The following is a 27,696-nucleotide window of genomic DNA, read 5'->3' as shown; positions in this document are numbered from 1 at the left end:
AAGGCTTAAATTGCCCCTGTGATGGTGTATGTGGTCATGGAGGATAGTGATCCTGACCGTTTGGTCAGAGGCTTTGTGTACCAGACTGTAGTAATTGCTCTTTATTAAGTGCCATTTGATAATGCCAAGGGGCCACCTGAAGAGTGAGAACCTTTGTGGTTTGCGTTTTGTCAATTTTGCCCCATCTTCCCTGTCTTCTATTCCTGCTTTTACAGTCTCTGCATCTCAGTGGCTCCATGTCTCTGCATCTCTGTGTCCCTGTATCTCTCACCAGTTCCAGCTGAGCATCTGGCTACAACTTGGTCAAAGGTTTAGCATTCAGAATTGCAGCTCCCAGCTTGCAGATTAGTGACAGTGTTTTCACAGGGTCTTGAGTGATTTGGAAATTACTGCTTTTCTGAGCCAGGGTCTCACTACCTATTCCTAGAACACTTGGAACTCTGTGTAGACCAGGCTGTACTTGAACTCACGGAAGTCTTCCTACCTCTGCCTTCCCAAATGCTGGCTTTGCCTCATTTGGTTATAACTGTGGCGATTTGCATCAGAGCCACCCAAGAGGCTCGCTGAAAACAGACAGAGGAAGGGAAAGGGAAAAGTGCAAGCACCTGTCCATGTGCTCGATGAGATCTACATGGCAGTGAGGCTGGGAAAGCTCCCTCGGATGGGTATCCAGTAGGTAGCAGGCTAGAGCCTCTGTGTCCTGTCAGAGAGTGGCACATACTCTGCTTCTGGACACCAGATACTGCTGGCTCAGCTGCTTATTACAGTATCACCTTTCAGAAGGACGCAGGGGGTAGTAGTTCCAAAGTCAACCTGTTGGAAAGGGTGGATTCTAGATATAAAATGTTTTTTTAAAAGATTAATTTTCTATTGGGGTGTGTGTGTGTGTGTGTGTGTGTGTGTGTGTGTGTGGCTATATACACATGTGTACAGGTGCCTTTAGAAGCCATAGGAATCAGAGGCAGTTGCCTTTGAAGTTAATGGTGGTTTTAAGTCACCCAGTGTGGATGCTAGGAACCAAATGGGTCCCCTGCAAGAGCAGCATAGGATCGTAACCACTGAGCTATCTCACCAGCTCCTAGATATCAAATTTTAACTTTTACATTATAGAGAGGGCTGGACCAGGTGGCTTTTTAGTTCCTCAGTCATCTGGGGTTCCAGTTCATTGATTTTAAAACTGGGCCATGTTTTGCCCATTTTTTCGTTATTGTTAGAACCAGATGAGGCGACTGCCTTTATGAACTTTGCAAAGAGAGAAATAAATGTCTTTAAAGATGTCATCTCTGGAGTGTTGTGTCTCCACTGGGTTAGAGGAAGCTCATGCTGCTGCCAGGCATGAGAACCTTCTGTCTCACCTGTCACATGCTCTACTTCTCAAGTGACCTGGCCTCATTGGCCAGGCTTTCCCATGTGCTGCCCCTGGCACTACCTACCCTTCCACTACCCAGGAAACCTTATTCATCACTAGACAGTCTTCTGTTAGGTCTAGCTAGAGGACCAACGCTGAGTAGTAGCTTATTTTCTATGTAGATTCTAATCAAAGCTCCCTCAGATCCTAGGATTTAAACCAAAGCTAATGGCTGGATGGGAGAATTTTAGGAAACAAATTCAGAGCAAAGGCAGTCTTGGTTTCAGTCAGAGGCCTGAGGACCTTCTCACTCCTGTCACTAGGGCTGTCTCCCACTGGTCCTGTGTGTTAAGGCTGATGTACCTGGACCCCAAACAGCTACATATTAGTTTGTTGGTAAATGGTTGGGGTACCTTGAGGACAGAGAAACTAGGCTGAGAATAAACTGAAGTAATGATACATGAATTCTGGATATTGCAACATGTAAGATCACTGGCCGAACTTACCTGTATTTCCCCAAGATAGAGAGCCAAAGGCATTGCATGCACACATGTGTACACACACAGTTTTTCCTTCAGTAAGCTTTCAGAGAAGTTGTGTTTAAAAAATAAATAAGCACTGTCAAGGAGAGGTGAGGGCTGAGGAGAGGGGGCCTGTTTCACAGAACATGACCCCAGCTTATGTAAGAAATCAGTGGGACAAATAGGAGTCAGTCACCATGGAAACATAAAGAAAGAGAATGGTAGCGGATTATTGGGAGGTGAATTCCTCAGTTTCTTAGCAAATCGTTGTGGGGTTGGGGTTGGTTAGCTCCATTGTGCCTACCCTAACAAGAGTATATCTCCGTGTGCCTGTACAAAAAGTACAAGTCCCATAGACAGTCTAGGAAAGTCCAGCAAGTAAGGAGATGCATACTAGAGAGAAGCTACTCCAAAATGGTATTAGGAAAGTCCCTGGGTGCTCAGCTGCAGGGTCATGAGAATGGACTCCCAGGGTGGTTGCCTTGTCTAACTAGGCAGGGAGGTGGCACCATTGCTGATGCAGAGTGAGCGAAGGGATGCTTAGGCTGAGATTTCTTGCTCCTCCTACTTGTTTTGCGAAGCCCATGTCCCTCATTCCCAGAAGCCTCCTGTGCCTTCCCTCCACTCTCCTCTTCTCTCAGATGGAGCTTATTAGGGAGAGAAGCATTCTGGAAAACGTCAGTTTGGATTAACACTTCCTTTAAGCAGACATAAATGTGCTGATCCCATAATTGAATGTGTAGCCATCATGTGACAGAGTCTTCATTTTTACCTCCCACATTACCCATCATTATTCTAGAACAGTAAACCTGGGTCCAAATAAGCAATGGTTGGCTAATTTAAGTATTTGGACAGTTGTTAAAGAAGGCTCTGTGTAACAGTGTCCCTTGGAAGACAATAAGCAATGACACAGCTTCTGACTTGAAAGCCAGTTGCCCTTTGCATTCAGAGAGTTGCTGAGCCTTGCAATTAGCTAGAGCTTTGTAAAGGGAAAGAAGGATCATTGCATACTCCACTGCACTGGGACGGTCTCCGAGATTAACTGTCGTGGGTGGCTAACTGGCTAAGCTTAACTTCACATCACTAACCACACAGAGGATTATGGGAAGGGAAGTTATTTGGAGTTTGTGTTGGTAGTTTTATGTCAGGAGAAGGATGCTAACAAAATGGCAGCTTGCTAGAATCAAAAGATGATGATAACAAAATGTCACATTTTCTTGGAATAAAATCACTTTAATTTTAGACATATAGTTTTCTCTTGATCCGCTGAAAACATATAGACTATACAGTATGTATTTTATATCACTGTGTGGGCAGCCCAAGTATGCACAAGAGAAATGATATTACATTAAATCTTACATTAAAAATGAAATGAATAAGTAAAAAAAAAATTTTTTTTAAAGTATATAACCTCTCTTGCAGGGCATGATGACCCATGTCTGTAGTCCCAGCTACTCAGGGGGCTGAGGCTGGAGAATTGCTGGAGTTCAGGAGTTCTGGGATGAGTATGTTATGCCAATCAGGTGTCTGCACTAAGTCTGGCATCACTGTGATGATCTCCTGGTAGTGGGGACCATTAGGTTGCCCAAGGGGTAAACTGGCCCAGTTTGGAAAAATATACCCTCTCTCATTTTAAATGGTGGAATATTTTATGTCAGTTTAATGCCTTATTAGAAGGATTTGCACTCAATAGTACTCAATGATTTTTTTCTTAAAGAATCACTCATTTATGCTTGATAGTACTGATGTTAACACAGGACCTCTCTTCTATTAGTAAGCAGTAGCTAAGGAATATGCACTTACTCCATTAGCCGGCGCAGACAGTATGCAAACTGAATATTTATCCATTTAATTATACCCAGAAATATAGTAACCCCTAGCTTTTCTGAAAGGATGTGCTGACATTGGTGAAGCTTTATTTTTAAGTAAGCCCAGAGTAGGTACAAAGGGCAGCTAAGAACACTGCAGTTCCCTGACAATGTAATAAACATCGGATACAGATGCAAGGATGCCGTGATAACGCACATGGCACCTAGTGTGTGCCCACTGCCATCCCTGCCTCTCCGGATGTGGCAGTCCAAAGCCAGCACTGAGAGCACTTCCTCTTTGTAGGGTGTAGTCCCTGGAATACCGATACAGTGACATGACACATACCATGGCAGGAAGCAGGGTGAACTCAGCAGAAGAGTGAATGCATCGTCCTCTGTATCAGTGTGAGCCTGTTTAGCTAGTGAGGTCACAGGATCCAGCAATCGTCATTTGCAGCTTTATTTATTTATTTATTTATTTATTTATATTTTGCCTCTTGATGGGGATTTTAAGTATCCTGATGACAGGGATCAAAGACTACACAGTGCTTAAAGAGTTTCTCCTGGATGAAGGAACACCTTTCTACTTCCTCTGTGTCTGTGTCTCCCCAAAGACCTAGCTTAGAGCTGAGTATACAGCAGGCACACTTGAACGCAGCAAATTTTTGTTGATTGAAAGCCAATCCAAGATGTGCTAGGATACTTCCTGAACTAAACAGCTGGGACTGTCAGGTGTGTTTAGACAAAGGCTTTCCCAGGGACTTGGAGGTCCAGGTTGTCTCATCACGGGTCTGTGCTGTTGTAACAAGGCTACGTATCCTGTGGACAGAGGAGAGAGAGAGAGAGAGAGAGAGAGAGAGAGAGAGAGAGAGAGAGAGAGAGAGAGAGAGAGAGGTGAAGCACTATACCCTCTTTGGTGAATTGGCCTGCAAATATTTTACCCTCTGCCCATTGGCTGGAGGTGGTCACATGGCTCCAACCTTCCTGTGAGGGAAGCTGGGGACTCTGATACCGAACTGGGGCTAGCAGAAGCATGTACTCTGTGCCTCCTGGTTATTTTGATAGGTAAGTATGTAGGCCTGCTGCTTTTCCAGTCAGCAGTCAGAAGAGACAGCACAACTTCTGACTTCAGAATAGAGCCACTGGAGCCAAACAGCACAGAAAAGGCATGGAAATGGACACCTGGGCCAGTGAACACAATGAAGGATCCAGAAGCAAAGCCACACAGCTGCAGCCATCTGATTGTCCACACTGCAGAAAAGACAGCCTCTTTGACAAACGGTGCTGGGGAAACTGGATGCCCACATTTTACAGAGAGAAACTGTGTCTGACTCTCACCCTGTACAAAAATCAGTCTATAAATGGAGCAAAAACTGTGTAAGATCTCAAACTCTGAGTCATCTAGAAGAACACATTTCAAGATATGGGCATAGACAGGACTTTCTAAATAGAACTCTAACAGCTCAGAGGATAGTACAATTTGACAAGGGGGGAATGCATCAAAATAGGAGGCTGATGGTGGCTAGGAGTGTGGATTAGAGTCTGAAGTCCTGGGTTCAGTTCCTAGCACCCAAAGAAAGAAAGAAAAACGGCTCCCACACAGGCCAGGAGACTGCTATGTAGCCTACAAAATGGCAGAGAGCCTAGCAGCTTTCCTTCCAACAGACCTGTTACAAAAAGGCCAAATGAACCGATCTGACACTTTTCAAAAGTATGATAGATCAGCAAGGTCACAGAGAGTCCAAAGCTCTACACCCTCAGCCATCAGGGATGCAACTCAAATTACTAAGATTCTGTCTCACCCTAATGGCTGCCATCTGGAAAACAAATGGCAACAACACTGGGAAGAGTGGGAGTAACTCCTGGCAGAAGCTGTTGTGGAAACCATTATAGAGTGCCTCAAAAAACAAAAAACAAAACAACAACAACAACAACAACAACAACAACAACACACACACACACACACACACACACACAAAACAGAGCTAGTTTATGATCCAGCAGTACTACTCCTTAGGAATATACCCAGAGGAACCAAAACCATCATATACTAGATGTTTGCATACCTAAGCTTAACCTAGAACCATGCATGACAACTGTGTTTGGGAATCAGCCTAGGTGGTAATGGATGAGTAGAAAATGTATCTTAACACTATGCTATAAGAAGAGTGAAATTAGGCTGTTTATAAGAAAATGCAATCACACATTTGCATGTGAGTTCAGGTGGCCACAGTGGGCATGAATTTGGTTCACCCGTGCAGTTAGGATTCTCTCAGCCACAGGGAACAGATAATCCTACCAAATCTGCTTAAAGAAAGCATTCCCATGGGGGAGGCTCCACATCAGAACACTGGCTAACTTGGCTGCCTGGTGCTGCCATCTGTACACTCTCCTCCTCTGCCTTGCTCAGAGTGGTCCCTTCCATTCAGCCTGAAGCCTCTCATGGTTTCCAGATGGATGCAGCAGCTATTAACTGCACTCTGGGCAGAGCAGTAGGAGAGGAAGAAGATACTTAGCACGAGTAAAATTTTCGTGTGGTTAGGAAATCTATACCATGTACACCAGGATTCAGGGAAAGTCCCCTTGTTTTGATCCTCACTCCTACAAAGTAACTAGTGTTTTTGCCCTTATCCTTCTGTAAGTCTCTGAAGCTTATAGTCTACCATCTTTCATACATATCTTATATGTGATTATATATCTTAGAGATTTTTTCCATTTGGATTTGTAGTTGATATTTTAATATTAAGTTATTAATATTAAATTAGTATTAAATTAGATGTTAGTATATTTTGTCATGTACACATACCATAATTAATTTAACTTATTAATAGTTATATGTTGTGTCTTTTTCTCAGTCTTTCTATCACATAAAGGTTCAATAGTTTCTACCACAAAAGTTCAGTACTGGTCTGGGATATGAGAAACTGTCTCTCTCCCGCCCCCACAAATACAGAACAGATAATCTGAAATGTAAGCAATTTCTCATGTGTCAGAATGTCTCTCTGAAGAAAATCTCAGGAGTGGTGGCTAGGTCTGAGGGCATATGCCTTGGAAATTCTGATGGCATTTAGAAGCTATCACCCACTGGGTCAAAAACAGTCAGACCTGTGTCAGCAGTTCCTGCACCTGTTTACCTGTGCACTTAGCTTCCCCAAGGAGAGTTTTGTCATATGCTCTCTTAGTAGAGTTGCATGCACTTACTCCATGACTTAAGGTCTAAAGAAACATGGCTCTCCAACCCCCAACCCCAGACAGGGTTTCTCTGTGTAGCCCTGGCTGTCCTGGAACTCAATCTGTAGACTAGGCTGACCCTGAACTCAGAGATCTGCCTGTCTCTGCCTCCTGAGTTTTGGGATTGTGGCTTTTGGTATTCAAAAACAACTGGACAGGCAAGATGGCGGCTCAGTGGATAAAGTACTTGCTACACAAGCCTGCCAACTTGAGTTTGATCCTGGAACCCACATAAAAGTGGAAGAAAGGAGTGAACCAACTAACTCTACAGAGAGTCCTCTGATTACCCCACTATATACACACAGCATTAGTAATAACAATAATAGTCAATAAGCAATCATAACTGTTAAGTATCTGATCAAGAATGTGAACCCCACTCTTCTCCAATTTGGCCTTTGTAGTTTTATGTCTGACTGCAGCTTTTCAAGGTGGAGGCACTGACAAGGTGGAGGACGTGACACAGTTCTGCGGGCCACCTCTGGACCTTGTATGTGTTTGTCAGTTCTTTCTGCTGGCGTGCCAGCTCTGCAGAATACAGGCCAGCGCTTCCAATGTATGCTGGCTGTCCAGGAACTTGCTCTGTGCACTAAGCTGGCCTCAAACTCAGCGATTGCCTCTCTCTGCTTCCCAAGCGCTGGGGTGAAAGGCAAGCTTGTGCCTTCTTAATCTCGTTGTTGCTGTTTTATGCTCCCCTGTTTGCACACAGGCTCTTGATACCTCATGTCTGCTCTTACTTAACACTATAGCCACTTTCTTAATTCTGCTTTTACTAGAGTTTCTGTTGATTCTTACATTTTAAGTTAGTTTTGCATGTTTGTGTGTGTGTGTGTGGTGTGTGCATGAGTGTGTGAGTGCGTGTGGTATGTAGGCCAGAGGTCAGTGTCAGATATCTTCATTTTCTAACTTACATATGGAGGCGGGGTCTCTCACTAAACCCAGAGTTTGCCAATTTGGTTAGTCTGGTTACCCAGCTTGTCTAGAGATCCCCCTATCTCTGCCTCTTGAGTGCTGGGAGTCTTAGTGAATCCCATGCTTGCTGTGTTAACACACGGGTACCAGGGATCTAAACCTCAGGCTACATGACCAGTACTTTCCCCATGGAGCCATCACCTCATTTCCCAGTTTTCATTTAAAGAAAATTAGTTATTTTATGTGTATGTGCCTGTATGAATTTATCTGCACTATGTGTGTACAGGAGCCCATGGAGGCCAGACACAGGCAATTGTGAGATGTCTAATGTGGATGTTGGGAACTGAACTCAGGTCCTCTGCAAGAGCAGTCAGTGCTCTAAACCACTGAGCCATCTCTCGAGCCCAGTTTTTAAGAGTAACGAACTACTTCCTGGGAACTTTACAATTAGCTTTGGCTTAAAACTGAAACAGAGTAGCCTGTGTCACATGACCCAATAAAACCAGAAACCAAGAAGTCTCTGGATTGCAATGATTGACTTGGTTAGTCAAGCTAGATATTTTGTGAACTAAAAATGAAGACGGTCATGTTCTCCAGGGGGCAGAACCTTGACCTCGATGTTCTGAAAATGGGAAGAGATGGTGGGGGGTGATGAGTGAGCAGATGGTGGAGGCTTCTCGGCTTTCTTCCCCAGTTCCCTTGGTGAGGTCTTGTCAGGGTGACATTTCTTGAAGGACCAAAATCTCATCCCCAATTCTTTGATCAAAGGAAGGACTTTTGTTTCCTGCTGCTTCTGTCCTAGAGAAGTGGTAGTTCACTGGCCTTTGGATTATTTTATTTATGCTAAACTCCATTTGCTAGATCATTGCTTTTATCCCCCAATTTTGTCTTTATAAGAAGATGGGATGTTTCCACTTTTCACTTCTTCTTCAAGAGGTGATGAGTTACTTGTGCAATATAACCCAGGTCTGACACACACTCATATACACTTGCATGTGTGAACCCTACCACATGTAACATGCACATACACTCAAGCATACACACATGCATAACACATGCAGACACACGCACACATTCACAAGCATATTCACATACATGTACACATTTACAGTTACATTCACGCATACACACGCAATTTCATGTGCCGCTTTCTTCTGCAGACATGATCTTGTGCATTCTATGTTAATTCTTGTTTAACTGTTTTGAGAAGTAGTAGCTTCTGACTTTGTCTTCAGAAGCTGGAAAACTGTAACTAGTTAATTTGGTGTGTGGGCTGATACAGTATTGCAGTAAGAAGGAGGATTTGAAAAGGGGAGGGGCTTAAGAAATCTGGCACATACTTTGTATTGGTCCATCTGTTTTGCTTTTGTTTCAGGACAAGGCATCAAAGTATCATGTAGTGCAGGCTGGCCTTGTACTCATCTGTAGCCAGAGAATGGCCTTGGGACTTCTGATCCTCCTGCCTCTGCCTTCCAAGAGCTGTAATGACAGATATGTGCAACCATGCCTATTTTATGCTCTGCTGGGAATTAAATCCAGACTTTGTATGTCTTGACAGGCACTCGGCCGGTTAAGCTGCCCCTAGTACACCTGCTTTGTTGTTCTGTATTAACTAGTGGTCTGTTGCTAGTCATGTGGTGTACATGGTGAATAGTTTTGTTATTTAGGGTTGGGCCTTGGGGATCATGTTCAGGGCTTTGCAAAAAGTGCACTGTGCCACTCAGCTACTGCTCCCAGGAGTGACCATGTTTTCATGGGGAAGAAAATTGCATATGTCTTATGACAAAGTTTTTCTTAGGACTCAGAGTTTCCCCCTTTGAACCCAAGTCCTCGTGCATGCCAGGTAAGTGCTTCACCACTGAGCCACATCTTTAGTAACCGATTTGGTTGAGATTATTAAGCCAAAATTTTGACACTTTGGGATATTGCAGTGACTTATGGCAATTTAATAGAGTATTTCTTTCTGAAGAATATTTTAAAATATATACTATTGCTTATATGTTTAAATCATAATTTTTATATTTACATATGTTATAGATTAATGGTAAATTTTTAAAGTACTATGTTAAGCAACAAAAAGTCCAGCTGTGGAATGAACTACCAATGACAACAAAGGGTCTCTCAGCTCCAGTGTGCACTTTCCCTGGTTTCTTCCTGGTGGCAGCCATCTTGGACAGTTGTCTGTGTGACCTTTTGGAGAGATTCTGCATGTGTGTGGCTACACACATGCCTCCAGGCTCCTGTCTTTAACCTCTCTTTCTTCCACACAGATGTGTATTTTGCACTCTTAACTGTGTGTCTGATCCTTTTTTGTTAGCAACATGCCTTGGAGAGTATTAAGCAAAGTTTAAACTTGTTCTTGAACATTCTGCAGCTGATTCTGAACAGGGCAGAGCAGCTGTCTGAAGTGTCTAGGTTGTGTCTGCACTTCTGAGACAAGGTATTGCTTGTGGGGGGAGGGGGTTCTCTGTAGTCCTTACTCTGGATTAGCATTTTTCTCTAATGGTCGAGTTGAATTCTGAATGAAGGCTAAGTATAAGGCGACCTTATCTACTTGGATGCTTGATCAAGATGAAATCTAAGACCTTGAACTTTGAAGGACTGTTAGTTGTTGCAGCTCTAGGTCATTGATCAAGTTGTTGATGTCTCTATTATTACTGGGTGTGTGTAGGGGGAAGAGGATATAAGAAAGCACTCCGTTGGGAAGTGCTTAGAAGCGGCAGCTTGGGCTTTCCAAAGGCTTTACAGGCTAAGCAGCAGCAACAAAAATACACAATGGTAAAAAATGTGAACTTGGTCTTCATTATATTCTTGAAATAACTGTGTGTAACTTAGTGTCAGGGTTCCTGCCTATAGCTCACAAGGCTCTGTATTAACCCTTTACCTGCCCTACAGCAACACTTATTAAAATAATGTGAAACTGGTGAGGTGGCTCAGAGGTTAAGAACACTGGGTGTTCTTCCGGAGGACCTGGGTTCAACTCTTAGCACCCACACGGCAGCTCACAACTGTCTGTAACTCCAGTTCCAGAGGATCTGATGCCCTCTTCTGACCTCTATAGGCACTGGGCTCACAGTTCACAGATATACATGTAGAGAACACACACACACACACACACACACACACACACACACACACTAACATGAAATATGTAGGCATAAACCTAATGAGAACTTCACACTGAAACATCATTTAGAGAAAGCCTAGAGAAACCTAGAGATTAGAACGCCCAGTGTGATTAAGATGTCAGCTTCCTTTAGACTGGGTTGTAGATTCAGAGCGAACCCACTTACAGTCCCCATCTGAATTTTGGTGTTTTGTGTTGTCACTTGATAATCTGGCTTCCACCACAGTTTATATGACAGTGTGAAGAACCAAGCAGCATCAAGGCAGCATTGAAGACAAGACACAGCAGTGTAACAGCTTAGCTGACGTTGTGTGTTGTACAGGGACAGGCAAGAGAGCCAGGTGAACAAAATAGGGTGTTTAGGATCAGTCCCACACACATGTTGTCATCCGACTAGTCACAGAGGTGGCATAATGGGTGTAGCGTTAGGTCAATTGATGTCCACATGGGGAAGTAAGGAGTCTTAGTCTCTGCTGTCACCAATCCAGAGAGACACTGTGGACCTTAACATGAAAGGTCACAAGAGCATTTAGTAGAAAACCCAAGGTTTTTACAACTATGGTATAGGCAAAGATTTCTTAGGCCATCCAAGTCACTAAACACAAAGGAAATACATGAAGAAATGGACTTCATTGAAATCTCTCTTCCAAAGAATACCAACAGTTAAGACAAACTACAGCGGAAATCAGTATCTTCAGGGTATTCATCTGCTATGGGAAATATATGGACCATAAATAAAGAGCCTTGAAGGCAGACAACATTAAAGACAACATCAGAAGATTTAATCCTGGGCTTCACAAAGGAGATGGTGTGTGATAAATGTATGCAAAGATGTTGGCTTTAGTCAGTCATCAGGAAAGTCAGACTGTAACCAGGATGTTACACCACCATACCTACCAGAGCTACCTTGCCAGATGGTCCTAGGATTTGCTGGAATTCTCATATACTACTGGTGGGACTGCGCAAGTACAATCTCTTTAGAAACTGCACACCCACGCAAATGGAACTGTCCCACGGACACAAAAAGAATGTTTATAGCAGGGCTGTTCTTAAAAGTTCCTGTTGGAAACAGCCCAGGGAACTCTGTAGACTAATGGTGCATTCAGACATTGATATTACACAGCAAATACAGATGAACAGTCTACAGGTGCACACCACACTCTGGATGGCTTGCACAAACATGCTGAGTGACATAAACCAGACAGAGGAGTTACACATGTATGCTGCCATTTCTATAAAGGTGAAATTTATAGTGTTATGAATCATGAAAGTAAGTGGTTCCTTTTGGAAGAGGAAGTGAGCAGAATGGAACAGACGGGCTTCTGGGCCAGAGAGACTGCTTGTTCATCGAGTAAAAGCGCTTGCCGTGCAAGCGTGATGACCTAAGATTGATCCTCAGAACCCATGTAAAAAGCCAGATGTGGTGTTGCACACCTGTAATCTCAAGACTCAAGTACAGTGGGATGGGAGGTGGAGACGAGAGAATCTCCTGGAAGCTTGCAGGCCAGCTACCCTGGAGTACTCTGTACAACGGCAGAAGTGAGAGATCCTGCTCTAACAAGATGGAGGAGAGCTGAGTGCTGGGAGCTATGCTCTGATCCACATGCAGTTCAGTGTGGACTGCCCCCATCACTCAGTCAGTACTTAACTAAAGGATTTGGATGCTACTAGCTTTGCCCAGGTAGCAGCTGAGGGTATTCACTGCAGTATCTTTGACCTGTATGCTGTGGCCTTTCACTTTATATGTTCTGCTTGAATTACATGGGTGTATAAACACACACACACACACACACACACACACACACACACACACACGATTCACGCATACTCTTAACATGCATGTATGCATACAAGCAGAAAAGCTGTGTCCTGAGCAGACCACAAGGTGGGGATGTAAGTCAACAGAAGAGGAATCACACCCAACTTCTCTTGGCTGGGTTTTGAACCATGGGTGCTTTCCTTCCCTGAGAGCAAAGAGAGAACACAGAAATTAATTGTGCTTTTTCCTAAATGCTAGGAAAGGATTACCACTGCTATCCCATTCTCACTTCCCCTGTCTGTGTGGATTGCAACCTGCCTGTCACTTTCATGTCTCCCTTCATGAGCTCCAGCCTCTGCCCAGCCCAGGATGCTTCCTGCTGTTTCTTTTCCCTCTCTGCTCTTCCTTCCAAAAACAAACAAACAAAAACAAAAAACCCCTTAGGTAGCTTTTTTTATCCATTGCTTTTCCCCTTAGAAAAATTGGCACACACCTTTGTCTGTCTATCCCCACTTTTCCTGCTCTTCCTCTCCCCCCTCATTTTCCTCTCTCCCCTTCTTTGTGTTCCTCTTCTCCCTATCTTCAGAGTCTCAAGTAGCCCAAGCTTGTCCTAACAACCACAGATGACCTTGAATCCCTCATCTGCCCACCTCTTCCTCCCAAGTGTTGGGTTGCACATGCGTGTTGCCAGTCCTGGCTCTTTTGCTCTGTTCTTGATTTGAAAGTAAAAGAGATGTTTTCAATGTGTCTTTCTAATAGTTTCCACATAGGTTGCCACCGAACTTTTTAAAATGTATTCTTTTATAGCTGAGAGGTGTGCATGAGTGAGAGGTGTGCATGAGTGAGAGGTGTGCATGAGTGAGAGCTGTGCATGTGTGAGAGGTGTGTATGTGTGAGAGGTATGCATGAGTGAGAGGGGTGCATGTGTGTGAGGTGTGCATGTGTGAGAGGTGTGCATGTGTGAGAGGTGTGCATGAGTGAGAGGGGTGCATGTGTGAGAGGTGTACATAAGTGAGAGGTATGCATGAGTGAGAGCTGTGCATGAGTGAGAGCTGTGCATGTGTGAGAGGGGTGCATGTGTGAGAGGTGTGCATGTATGAGAGGGGTGCATGTGTGAGAGGTGTACATAAGTGAGAGGTATGCATGAGTGAGAGCTGTGCATGTGTGAGAGGTGTGCATGAGTGAGAGCTGTGCATGAGTGAGAGCTGTGCATGTGTGAGAGGTGTGCATGTGTGAGAGGTGTGCATGTGTGAGAGGGGTGTATGTGTGAGAGGTGTACATAAGTGAGAGGTATGCATGAGTGAGAGGTGTGCATGAGTGAGAGGTGTGCATGTGTGAGAGCTGTGCACGAGTGAGAGGTGTGCACGAGTGAGAGGTGTGCACGAGTGAGAGGTGTGCATGTGTGAGAGGTGTGCATGTGTGAGAGCTGTGCATGTGTGAGAGGTGTGCATGTGTGAGAGTGTGCATGTGTGAGAGTGTGCATGTGTGAGAGTGTGCATGTGTGAGAGGTGTGCATGTGTGAGAGTGTGCATGTGTGAGAGTGTGCATGTGTGGAAGCCAGAGGTCAGTATCATATGCCTTCCTCTATTATTCTGTTCCTTATTTCTGTATTGTGTGTGCATGCACATACACATGTGGCAGGTGCCACACACATGGCATGAGGCCAGAGGGCAGCCCAACTTCAAATTTTTCCAAACTTCAAATTTTTCATGTTAATGGGATACCATGTAATATTTTATAGGTCTTTGTTTTCTGTCATCTTTTCTCTCCTTCCCTCCCTCTTTGCAGGGAAATGACTTTCCTTTCCTTTTCATTTTTAGGGGAGTTCAGTGGGGCTCTCACTGTATAGCCTAAACTGAGCTCAAACATGTGACCCTCCTGCTTCTCCCTCATCAATTCTGAGATTATAGAAGGATTGCCATGCTTGGCTCTCTACCTGGATTTAAAATAGTGATCCATGCTTATGCTGATGTACAGTGCCAACATATATTGCCTCTCCTTTCCTGTCTGCCATGCTTCTAAAGTCGCCATTGTAATGTTGGCATTTTCTTTATCACAGTTACTGTTATTTATACTTACAAGTATGCTATAAATATATTTTTTCTGAAAGCAGACTTGTATTATATACAGGTCTCTGTAATTTACTTTTTTTTTTTTAATTTAAGTTTGGGCATTCCTCCAAATCAATAGGTTTAACACATTCTTTGCAACAGCGAGTACTTTGTAGTTATAAATCTGCAGTCATTCTTGTAACCTCTGTCCATAATGTTGTTGGATTGTTTTCTTTTCTTTTTTTTCTAATTATATACATGGCTAAGGCAAATTTCGTGGGCACTATGGCCTCTGTTTCTGTAAGAGAGGGCCCCAGGATATGTGTGTTGGAAATGTAAAGAACTGCCATGTATATTTGTTAAAAGTTGTATGGCTTGCCAGCAGTATGGGGGAGGGCTTATTTCCCCACTGGCTAGCCACCAGTGGCTGTTGCAGTGGGTGTCACAGAACTTGGTAGGTCTTGTTAATCTATGGATGGAAAAAAAACCCCTGTTTTGCATTTCAGTACTTGGTATTATACCAGCACAGTGATGACTTTGGGCATGGAAAATAAAGATCTCTGCAGCTGCACATATCGATTTTAAATTGCAAAAGTCATTTGGGAATTGAAAAGGAGAAAAGTTGCAGTCTATCACAAGGAGGAGGAAAGAATAATGACTGCGCACACTATATTTTAGCTCATTGTCTCTTTTTAATACGTTAAATACTTTCCACGTTTTGCTCTTTTTCTTCTGTATGTGTGCGCGCGCATGTGGAGGTCATGGGTTGACACCTGGAGGCTTCCTCAAGTACCATCCAGCTTATTTTTTGAGACAGGGTCTCTCACTGAACCTGGATCTCAGTGGTTCTGTTAGAAAGGCTGTTCAGCAAGCCCAGGGAGCCTCCTGCCTGAACGACCTCCGACCCTGGTGATTACAGGCGTGCACTGCAATATCCTGCAGTTTTGTTTTTGTTTGTTTTAACATGGATGCTAGGGTCTGAAGTAAGAGCCTCATGTTTGTGTGGCAAGTACTTTACCAGCTGAGCCACACCCTCAGTCTCCCAAGTTCAACTGTTTAGTAAATAAAAGTTAAGAAACGAACATTTAGGTAGGTAGGTAGGTAGGTAGGTAGATTAGATAGCTCAGTCCATTGATCGAACTTATTTTACCTCCACAGTCTGCAGAGGTGGCAAAGGAGGATTACCCCTTGGATTACAGAGGAGGACGGGTTACTGTGTCAGAGCTGAACCAGTGCTGGAGGAGGAGAACCAGCATCCTTTGCTCTGACTTTTGTCTCTAGTCTCTCTTGCTCTTGGTTCGCATCACTGTTGCCTGTAGCAGTTGTGGTTTGTCTTTTTCCTCACTGGCTTCAAGAACTTTGTCTTGCCTTTTGCTCTTTCCAACCTGTGGACAGAAATACCCTATAACACCAGATCGCCAACATAGCATTGTGTGGACAGTGATTGAATATTACAAAATCTGGGTTTGAGTTTTAACTCCATTTTGTTTCCTGTAAAATAAAGATAATCATGACTCTGCAGCTTGTGAAACTGGAATGTGGTGGGTACATGGCAAGGCCCTCTGTGAACTAGAAAGCGCCCTGTAACCAGGAACAAGTGCTTGCTCCCACTGATCTTGGCAGAAGAGAAGACAATGCACGTCATTTAAAGAGGCCGTCTCTCTGCCTTTAACAGAACGACCAGAGAACACAGTAGTGGATGAGGGTGTACACAATTGTATGGCATGGGCCATAAACTCAGTGTAAGAAATTAGAAGGAGGAGAAGCCAGTGTTAGGCGAGGGAGGCTGAGAAGGCATTGGAAGGCATGAGACTTGCATGGTCCCGAGAGAAGGAGCATAGTCAGTACACCATGCACCTCATTCTGCTGTGAGCTTTTTAATGTATTTTTTAAGTCACTGTCCCCCTCTTTGCTCTAGGCTGGCTCGGCACTCACTGTGCAGTCCTTAGACTTGCAGAATCCTGTCTCAGTTTAAGTGCTGGGATGGAGGCGCGTGCCATCCTGCCCACTTTACTTTGTGCTTTTCTGGCTTCTACTGCCCCAGAGCAGTAGCTTTCACACCACTCTGTAGATTAGTGTCCAGCTGGTTGCATAAAAGTCACCCAAGGGACCTTACAAATTTCTGAGTTCTGTCCCCAAGGCAAAAGGGTACCACTGTTAAAAGTACAGGCCACCATCTCACTAATTTGCATTTTAGGTGTGAGTTGGCAGAGTCAGTCTAATAAAAATTGAATTGTTTAGGTTGAAGTGATGGCTAGGTAGGTGGTCCTTGGCTCTGTGTGTATTGATTGTATATACATTACCACTTGACACCCTTAATTAGTCTTTTAGTGGCATATTTGCATTTTTATACACTGGTTGCCAAACAGATTTGTACCACTGTTGCTTGCCAGCCAGTGATTTTGTGAAACTACACATAGCATGCTTGTTTCCAGAGCAGTGCTAGTGGCACCATTAATGGAGCATTTTAGCATTACTTTATAAAGTAATGGAGTGGAAACAAGCGTGCTGAATACAGGGGGAAATGTTGAGGCCGAGTTAGACAAGTTAGACATGTGACATTTCTAAGTGCAAAATACGTATTGTTTGTTCATCTCATCTGGACCCTCTCTGGATATGCTGTGAAACTGTTGGCTTGTAAAGAACCCTGTCAACAGAGAACAGCGGGCAGTGTCCAGAGATGTGGCTCCTCATCATGTGTGAGCATCTTGGTCACTATTGCACACTTTACTTCTAACCATGTTTACAAGCATACATTGTGTATTAATAAAGTACAGAGTTACAATTACCATTGGCCAGTTACTGTAGCTGAATTTCCCCCACTGACCAGCAGAGAGCGCTCAGTCACCATGAGGCTGGTAATACGATTGGTCCTCACAGAATGGAAAGTTTAGGATTTTGTGCCAGCCACTCCTTGTCTCTCTACTTTTAAGGTACCTGTGATGATTAGATATTTTAGCTAAAGAGCACTTTCTTTTGGTGCTAATTTTTAGATCGCAGATACAATTCTCAGGGATAATACTCTGACTTCTGATACTTGGATTAGAAACCGAAATATGTCCCTGAAGCCTTTCAGCAATCTGCATAGCTCTTCTACTACGAACTCTTTCGTTAAGACAGTCATTTAATATGGAACTTTTTATTGATATCAAAAAAGCAACCAGGCTGGGCTGTGGTGGTAGATGCCTTTGATCTCTGCAATCCAGAGGCAGAGGCAGGGGAATTTCTGAGTTCAAGGTCAGCCTGATATACAGAGCAAGTTCCAGAGCATCTAGGGCTACATAGAAAGCAAGGAAGGGCGGGAGGGAGAGAGAGGGTGAGGGAAAAGAAGAGAAGAAAAAGGAGCAACTCCTGGGATTTTAAAGAAAGAATAGCCCAGCTTCTTTCCTGGGCTGAAAGAAGCTGATGGTCTGGGAGGCGGCTACCAGCGCCCTCACAGCCATAGGTCATGATGTTGCAACAGTAGTTGTACTTGGGAGTTCTTAGTAGCTGGTATTTTGAAGTTTGAAAGGTAATGAAAAAGAAAAAAAAAAAAGGCCCTTTCTTAAATTGTGTCAGTTCCCCCAAGTCACCCAGCTGAGTTGGGCAAGGAGTTTCTTAGGAGAAAAAAATGGGCTTGACTTAAGATTGGGGAAAACAGTTGAGGATAGTGTAGCTCAGTGGTGGGCACCTAGCATGAGGCCTCAGTTTGATCCCCATCACTAAGGGAAAAAGGGAACAAAGCAAGACAAAACAGAACAAATAAAGGTCTGAAGACACTGGTGAAATGTCCCTCTTTAGATGATAGATAAGGAAACATTTTCTGTGTCTGAGTTGTTTATTCTGAGCTTGAACTCAGCAGGCATTGCTTATTGAAATTAACAATACAAATATCTTGGGAACCAACGTTGGATTAGGCACCGTGTTGGGCATTCTTCATCCCTAGTGTATCCTTATGAGACCAGGTACTTAAGTCCTGTTCACTTCTCAGCCACTAGATTAGAGTCTGCTGTATGGATGCTATTCACTTGAATGAATGGGTATGTACGTAGATGGGTAGGCGGGCAGATGGACGGAAGGGTGGATGGACTACGGAGTATGATACTGTGGCCTATCAGGCTGAAGGAAGTTATCTGCACGTCCGCTGATCGTGCCCTCAAGTGAGTGGTGTTATTTGGGGTTTGTTTTTAGAAACTGTGTTGAACTTGGAATGCTAATAAGAAATTTCCTTTTTCCTAGTTGAGCCGACTCTCTCAGCTCAAGCAAGCCTGGAAATGTTCACCCCATTTATCCAGTCTGCTCCCTCAGCCCGGTAGCCTTAAATCAGTGTACTGATTGTCTCTTCCTCACGGGTCCCTGTTGTCATTTTCCTTTTCCTGACTTCCTTTGCCACCCACTTCAATTACTGCACCAGCCTTGGCCTGCCTCCCCCAGCCCCACCCCCTCAGCCGCTTTTCAGTGTAATCCAGTCTGCACATTGTTGTCAGAGTGTGTCTCTGAAGAATTTATGTCAGAGAGTCCATTTCTGATTGAAATTTGAGTCTCTGTGCATCTTTATGTCCATGGAGCAAAACCACACAAAACGTTTTGGAAAAAAGGAATTAGCCTTTCATACTATAAGGGCGTTTTCCCGTCTGTGGACAAGGCCAGCTAGAAACCTTTGTTGATGCAACCCAGCTCTCTGACACCCTAGAAATAGCTTCTTTGCTCCTAACTGTAAACCTCCCTGTGGTCTGCGAATGCTCAAACACTGATATTTTTTTTCCAGACAAAACAAACATTTTTCCATAGTCAGCTGACATCTTTTTGAAATGCTAAGAAAAGCTACTTCTTGGAATTCACTTCTTTTCAACTCTCTGCTCAGTTGATAAGAATGCCCTCCCTGTGAACTCTGACAGGTTCCAACTGAATTTGTCAGCAGAGAGATGGATTATCTCTGTGTACCCCACCTCGTGTTATTATAATTCAATAACATACACTATTTTCTTGAGAGGCTGAGAGCAAAATTATGTTATGTCCTTATAAGTGGTCATGAAGCATTTTCAGGATTCTAATATACTATCATGTTTAATAAATAATCCTGTATTATTATAAAGTCTATCTTCAAAGAATATAGACAGAAGTTATTGATTTATTAAACCACGCGTGCGCGCACACACACACACACACACACACACACACACACACACACACACACACCATCCACCATGTTGTGAGCCAGTATCACCAGCACCTGGAAAAGTAGAGGTTGAAAGATTGTTTGAGCCCAAGAATTCAAGGCCAAGCTGGCCTCATCACAAAAAAGAAAACAGGAGATGCCATGGCTGAAGCCCTGTGGTAGACTGGGTTTGCTCCACGGTGATTTAACAAGGAAAATCAAGTCTGTTCTATCTCAGAAGCATAGTAATTAGCATGTCCTTTCTTTAACTTAAGAGATCTGACTTGTCACTGCGAAGGCAAGGTTGAGCTGGAAGATGTTTTACTGACAGAATTCCCTTTCAAAGTAATTCTCCCCATCTGCTTCAGAGCATCGGCCTTTGCTGCTAAGTTGTGAAGGCAGGTAGCAGTTGATTAGTACTTTTGTTTTAATTTCTCAAGATGAAATTTTTAAGTACAGTTTTCATGTTGGCTCCCTCCAGTCAAAGCCCTCAGTGGTTCTCAGCCCCATTTTTGTAAGCATTTCCTGAATGCTGCTTCTCCAGCATGGTCTGTGGTTCCCACTTCTGGGTGTTGGGGATATAAACATGACTGTCATGTGGCCTCTTTCCTCACAGAGCTCATAACTTAGGAAGGGAGGCAGATGAGTAAATAACTAGCTACAATCCTGCTTGATAAATGCCACGTTCGAGGTCGTGCACAGAGTGCCATGGGAGTGCCAGCAAGTGATTGATTCGAGGAAAGGGGGATGGAGTGGGGATCAGGAAGGACTCAGCAGCAGAAATGACATTTGAGTTGAGCCTTAGGGGATGAATAGAATTTTGCCAGATGGACAAAGGGGTGGGGGTGGGGGATACTCCAGACTCATGCAAAAACATGAGAGTGTGAAAGTTTGTGCCTTTGTCTCAGTGGTAGTGAGCAGCATGTGGGACCCAGGCAGATGAAGGATGTGGAAGTAGGGCGTTGGGAGATGCTGCTGCTGAGACCACAGGACCATCTTTTAAAGCTAGCCCAGAACCTATAGTTCCAGGGAGTCACAGAAGTTGTAAGCTTGGGAGATGATATGGCGAGACTTTAGTTTTAGGTTATTCTAGCATCAAAATGAGTCTAAAGGAAACGTGAGGAGGGTCTGAAGCTAGGCTGTACTAACAGGGTACATGTTGGCTGTACATGAGGACAGGGAACCATCTCTGAGGAAGACCTCAGCCATTGCTGAGAGGTAGAAGAGGGATAATAGCAGTAGCAGCAGCAGCAGCAGCAGCAGCAGCAGCAGCAGCAGCAGCAGCAGCAGCAGCAGCAGCAACTTGAGGCCCTGGATGGCGCACTAAGCAGAATCAAGATGGAGGAAGAAAAGCTTATGGGGAGAGGAGTGAATTTGACTTTGCCTGTGTGTACTACTTGAGGATTCTTAAATGAGACAGGCATCACAGGGTACCTGTGCGAAAATGCCAAGGGAGAGATACATGGGAAAGTCTTCAGCTTGGTGATTTTCTTGCAGGGGAAGGGAGAGGAGACATGCCTGGTTTTTGTTTTTTCGTTTTTTTATTTTTGTTTTCAATTTTTTTTCCTTTTTTGCCACTTGGCTTATTTTACTTATTCATGTACTATTCTTCACCCTTACTTCAGAGTCTGATGTGACTCTAAGGCCACTGTCTGTAGATCAGTAGTGACTGACAGTAGGGATCACCCTAAATGTATAGTAGTCTGCAAAGCCGATGAACTGCTTTCAGATACACAGACACATAGGAATGCTGAAGGTGCATTTCTGGTAGGTCGAGGACATCAGTAAACTAAGGAGCAGCAACTCAGATGAGCAGGGAGCAGGCCGTGGCTTAGCTTGGGAAGTAGGTCATACTAGGAAGTCTCTTCTCTGTATCATGTTTACTGTTGATATGAGCTCATGCCTACATTTTCACTTTTATTTCCTCATAGGTGATTAAAGTATACACATACTACACACAAACTGCACGTGTAAACACAGCTGTCGTCCTAACTTGCCACTTATTGAGGCTGCTTAAAATCACCTCACATTTTCTGTATTTTTTCTCTTTTAATACAAATATCTTAATTTTGTCTGTGTGCACAAGTGTGTGCGTATTCGCGCATGTGTATGTGTTTGTGTGTGTGTCTGTGTGTATGTGTGAGTATGTGTGACAAGGGCTCAACACTAACCTTGGAGCAGTTCCACTCAGTTGTGATACACTCACTGGAATGACTGTTTGGAGTTGGCCACCGATGCACTCCTGAGTCTCAGGAGATTTTTATGGTCTCTGACCCAGGCTTTTGCAGTGAGCCACATACAACTATGTGCAATTCATGCTGGCACTTGCAAGATGACTCGGGTGTTAATGGCTATGTTTGGATTGCAAATTGCCTGCTTCACTTCCCTTTTCATTTCTTTTTTCCTTGTCTTCAAAGTCAGGTGAAGCTAAGTGATTATCATATGGAGTAAGTGTGAAACCTCGACATCTTGGGTTCTTGGGGCCAATCATGTAAAGTAAAGCCTTGAAGAACATGTCTGTCTTTTTGATCGACTGGAAGAAAGTCATACTTGTGTTTGACATGTTAATTGGTACATTTGAATAAGAGACCAGACCTGTGCTTAAAATCTTAGTCCAAAGAATCGAAACTGTCTTTGCATTTGGTCCAGGTTTTCTTGAAGGTTATATTTTCTTTTTAGTTAAAAAATAAAATTAATAGACTGTTAGGGTATATTTATTAAAAATAATTTTAACACCTCCTGGTAGACAGTGCAGTCATCAGTATAATGAAAACAGTTAATTTATTGAAAAAGGTATTATTTCCCAAGCACTGTATTCAGTAGTTTGCACACATTATTATCACCTCTTTTAACACACACACAAGTGCATGAGGATAGTACCTACAAGGAGAAGCTGTGTGTTGTCAGGGCTACATTTTGGTCAGATTGTACAGTTTGTTTTAATTATTGATTAAAACAAGTGCCTACCAAATAAGTATTGAGGAAATCGTTTTTGAATACATAAATTACTCTAGTTAATCTGTGCTGAAACTTCTCAAGGTAGATGCTATTGTCCATATATTGCCAGTAAGTGACATGCCTGTGGCTATTTGCTCTACACTGGGGAGCAGGGTGCAGCAGAGGGGAGGTGGTTTTCATTTCCACTTCCTATCCAGTGATTAGAAAGCTTAACTATATGGAAGGCCGAACAGTAGGGTAGCAGTTACTTCTAAACAACACAAGAGATGCCATCAGGGCTTGAAGAATGGTAAGCAATGGAGAATGAGTGAGTGCTCACAAAATCACCCGGAGAGCGACTGCACGTAGCAGTTGCTTAATCCACCATAACTGTTATTGCTCTGCTACTCCTACAACATCACTACCATCCCTCTCCCAAGTTCCACAAGAGCAGCAGTGTGAATCCCGTTCAACCTTGCATTGGAGCAGTCAGAGGTAGTTTCCTGGACAACATGATTCTTACATCCTTTGGTCAGGGAGGCAGTGGCAGGAACTACGTTCTCTGTCCTTAGATGGGAGACCAGGATGTGTCCTGCAAGAGCGAAATGTGGATTGCTTCAGGGGTTACTGATCACAGTAGACAGGTCACACACAGTGTGATTGTTTTGATTGTAGTCACAGAGTTGAATTGGAACTCTGCAAGTGTTTCTGTGAGCAACCAAGCACCCTTTAAGGGGAGACTTTATTACTGTTTTATGCTATAATCTGTATTGTTAGTATTATATTTGCATAAAGATATTTGTATTTTTATTTATATATATTTATATTTTTATTTGTATATATTTGTATGAAAACTAATATTTCTGCCTTCTGTGTCACAAAGCCTATAAAACAGAATTTATTGTGATAAACAGGTAACTTCCCACTGGCCTTGTGGTTTTGAGACTTAACAACCTAATTTACCAGCGTCTCTGGAGGGCTGGTAGAGTAGACTGGGCTCTCCCACCATCTTTTCCTCATGCTATGTAATTGTCTAGGAATCATAGCATAGCCTCAGATCTCTTACAGCCCTGGACACGGTTCCTAGAATAAACTAAGGGTGAGATAAATTATGGAGATGATTTTGCAAAGTGTGCCAGACTGGCCAGCTCCGTGCTGTGGCAGTGATTTTCAGCCAGGTTGTGTTTTATGAGATATGTAATACATTTGCCATTGTTCTCAGGTCCAGCCTGATGAGCAAAGAAGCAAAGCGAGGAACTCCCAACCCTTGGCTCTGTGAGGAGCCGGAGGAGACCAGAGGTTTGGGTTTTGATGAGATCCGGCAACAGCAGCAGAAAATTATTCAAGGTACTGATTACTCCGGGACTGTGAGTCACAAACCAGGCTGTTCTGACACTATTGTTTTATTCTTGACTATTCTTTATCTCTACTGAAAACTAGAGTCCAAATGATTATTGCTTTTGACTTTTTTGTTTGTTTGTTTGTTTGTTTTTTTCCTCAAGCTGCTTGAGACAAAGACTTCTTCATTGCTGCTTCTGACTCGGTGGTCATCAGCTTGTCCTTTTACCCTCAAGTTCGTCTGAACCATCAGATTTATTTTTTCCTTTTTATTTGTAGGTTCCACCACATTTGCTTTAAAGTGTGCTGTTTTTAAAGTTTCTCACTTTTTAAAATTTCAGAAGCAATGTACTATTGCTGTGGGTTCAGGCAAGACTTGGGACAGACAAATAGAGAGTACTCCGTGCTGCCCCTCCAGTCTCAAAACTAGAAGTAGATTGGTATGTGTGTCCACAGTCTTGTTTGCATTACATGTATGCATATGTTTAGTATATTTAGTATACATCTATGTGTATGTTTAGTGTAAATACACGTCTTATGTAAATAGGACCATGAGGTACATAGCTATCTCACTATGTGAATCATTCCATAGTTTTTAACTTAATGTTAGTTTTTTTCCCATGTCAGTATGTATGCTGCTCTTTCTATAGACTGAAATACAATTGGCATTGTCATAAGCAGCACATATTTGATATGTAGGATTAGATGAACTTTGACACAGCACACACACACACATGTGCATGCCACCCCGGGCACACACATACACACATGGATGCATGTATGTATGAAAAAAACATCACTGGAATCAAGATAGTGCACACAGCTCTCAGAAGCTTCTTCATGTACCTCTGAGAGTCTTTCTGTTGTCTCTCCTCTCCTCAACAACAGCTGATCTGTTTTCTGTTGTGTTAATTGGTTTCTATTTTCCACAATTTCATGGGAGTACACTTATTCAGTATCTACTCTCTTCATGGAAAAGGGATCTGGCTTCTTTCTCTATGGATAATTTGTAAATGCATCTGAATTGTCACTTGACTCTTCATGTGCTGATTTTTTTTTTTTTTTTTTTTTTTTTTTTTTTGCCTAAGATGTCTTTAGCAATAGTTTTCTTTTTCTCTTTCATTAACTTGTAAGATATTTTCATATGTTCCCTCACTGTTCTATTCTCAGACAGCTTTGGGTTTTGTTTTCAGAAGGAAAACAAGTTTCCTTAGTATCTTGCAAGGGCAGCTGGCTGGACGGTGTCAAGGTGACAAGTGTCTCTTAGTAATAGTTTTCAGACTGCAGATGCTCTTCAGTCCAGTTGATGAGTTTTTTCCTTGTGTGATTTATGTTTTGATTATATCGAAGAAAACATTCAGTAGGTTAAAGCCACAAGATTTATTGCCTTTTTATCTCTAGTAATTTTATAATGTCAGGTTTTCACATCAGGTCTCTCTGATCTCTTTTGAATTGTTTTATAGGCACAGACGCGTTTTCCATTTGGATATCTTTTTGGCTTAGAGCCATTAAAAAAATAAAATAAAAAGAATGCTTTCACTACTGAATGTCAAAAGTAATCAAATGGCCATGTACATACATACACATATATACATACATGGCCCTGTTTCTATGCTCTATTCTCTTCCATTAGTCTGTTTGTTTTAAGTGGGGCATGAGCGTTTGTGTCTGATAGATCACTAAACCAAGCGACACACAACATCTGACTTTGTTCTTTTTCTTAGTTTTTTGGGTATTTTGGGCATTTGGGTTTTTTCATACTTCTATTTGAATTTTAAAGTCAGCTTTGAATTTTTTTTAAAAAACATGGCATCAAAGCATCTGTAATTTTGATTGAGATTACACTTTCAGATTATTTTGAAGAGAACTGATGTGACATCAGCAAGAATCTTCGAATCAGTAATCTAGATTATCACAAAGTAAATGCCATGTAGTCTTTAATTTTTCTTAGCATTGCTTTTTTGTTTCCACTCTGCATGCCTTATGTGTCCTCAGTCAGACTTATCCCTATGTATTTTACACTTTTATTGTAAATTGCATTTTAACTGTCCAGTGTCTGATCATTCCTCGTACACAAAGCTGTTGTCTCTATTTGTGTTGTCTGTGGGTCATGCGGCTTTGCTCACTCTCACTGGTGTGCTCACTCTCACTGGTGTGCTCACTCTCATTGGTGTGCTCACTCTCACTGGTGTGCTCACTCTCACTGGTGTGTTCACTCTCACTGGTGTGCTCACTCTCACTGGTGTGCTCACTCTCATTAGTGTGCTTTAATAGCTTGTTTGTTGAATCTGTAGGGTTTTTTGGACACAAATAATTATGTTGTCTATGAGTAAGTATTTTCTAATTTCATTACAGATACCTTCAATTTATTCTTCTGGCCTTATGTACTTGCTACAACCTAGTACAGTTTTTAAAAAAATAGACATTCTTGCCTTGTTTCTGTTCTTCATAGGAAATGTATATTTGAATCCAAGTTTGGATCTTTTTTCTTTTTTTTTAAATATTGTTTTTTTCTTTTTTTAAATATAATTTAACAGTTGTTTTTCTTTTTTTTTTAGATTTATTTATTTTATTTATGAGTACACTGTAGCTGTCTTCAGACACACCAGAAGAGGGCATCCAATCTCATTACAGATGGTTGTGAGCCACCATGTGGTTGCTGGGATTTGAACTCAGGACCTCTGGAAGAGCAGTTAGTGCTCTTAACCGCTGAGCCATCTCTCCAGGCCCCCCCCCCCTTTTTTTTTTCAGTACTGGATATTTTTGAATTTTCTAGAAATATTTTTATGAGTGGTTATGGGATATAGTTATTTGGGTCATACTTTTATTTTTATATTTTAAAAATGGTGTGTGTGTGTATGTGTGTGTGTGTGTGTGTGTGTGTGTGTACAATGTGTAGTGCCACACATGCCATGGTGTACATTTGAGGTCAGAGGACAACTTTGTGGCTCTGGCTCTGGAATCGAACTCAGATCATCAGACCCATGAGGCAAGTGCTTTTCCTAGCTGAGCCATCTTACTGACCCTGGGTCTTGCTTGTAAAGACAGATGAAAGAGGTGTTTAAAATGTTTTAAAGCATGGATCAGCAAACCCTGGCCTGTGAGCCAAATCTTATTTTTGTATGGTGTTGAAGTTAAAAACAGCTTTAAATTTTTTAAATGGTAAAAATAATCAAAAAAATATTTTGTGACTTGTAAAAATTATATGAGATTAAAAGTTCAGGGCTCATAAATTCAGTTTTATGGGAACACAGCCATGCTCACTCACTTACACAATATCCATAGTTACTTTCCCACTCTCAGTGGTAGAGCTGAATGACTGCTTTAGGGACCATATGAACCACAAAGCCTCAAATGCTTCCTCTGTGGCCCCCACAGATGGTGTTTGCCTCTGGTCCATAGGTAATTTATACACTGTTGAGCCCACACCACTCTGGATATTCTGCTTGGTGCTCTCAGAGCACTGAGGTCATCGGCTTGGTTGGGTTTAGAGCATGGTTCCTTCTACCTTTGAAGTGACTCAGCTCTGG

The 27,696-nt window shown here is 42.7% G+C and overlaps 1 protein-coding gene across 4 annotated transcripts in view; it reads left to right on the top strand.

Annotated features, from left to right (window-relative positions):
• Positions 1–27,696, top strand: part of Stx8 (syntaxin 8) — a 228,667-nt gene that overhangs the window by 20,197 nt on the left and 180,774 nt on the right. For all 4 annotated transcript variants that reach the window (XM_076936582.1, XM_034504309.2, XM_076936583.1 and 1 more), the window contains exon 5: positions 24,051–24,175. In XM_076936582.1, the coding sequence (XP_076792697.1) occupies positions 24,051–24,175 (125 nt within the window). The remainder of the gene's footprint in view (positions 1–24,050; positions 24,176–27,696) is intronic.

This window comes from Arvicanthis niloticus, chromosome 6 (assembly GCF_011762505.2).
Source record: "Arvicanthis niloticus isolate mArvNil1 chromosome 6, mArvNil1.pat.X, whole genome shotgun sequence".
Taxonomy (NCBI): Eukaryota; Metazoa; Chordata; class Mammalia; order Rodentia; family Muridae; genus Arvicanthis; species Arvicanthis niloticus.
This window is presented reverse-complemented; position numbering and strand designations above follow the sequence as displayed.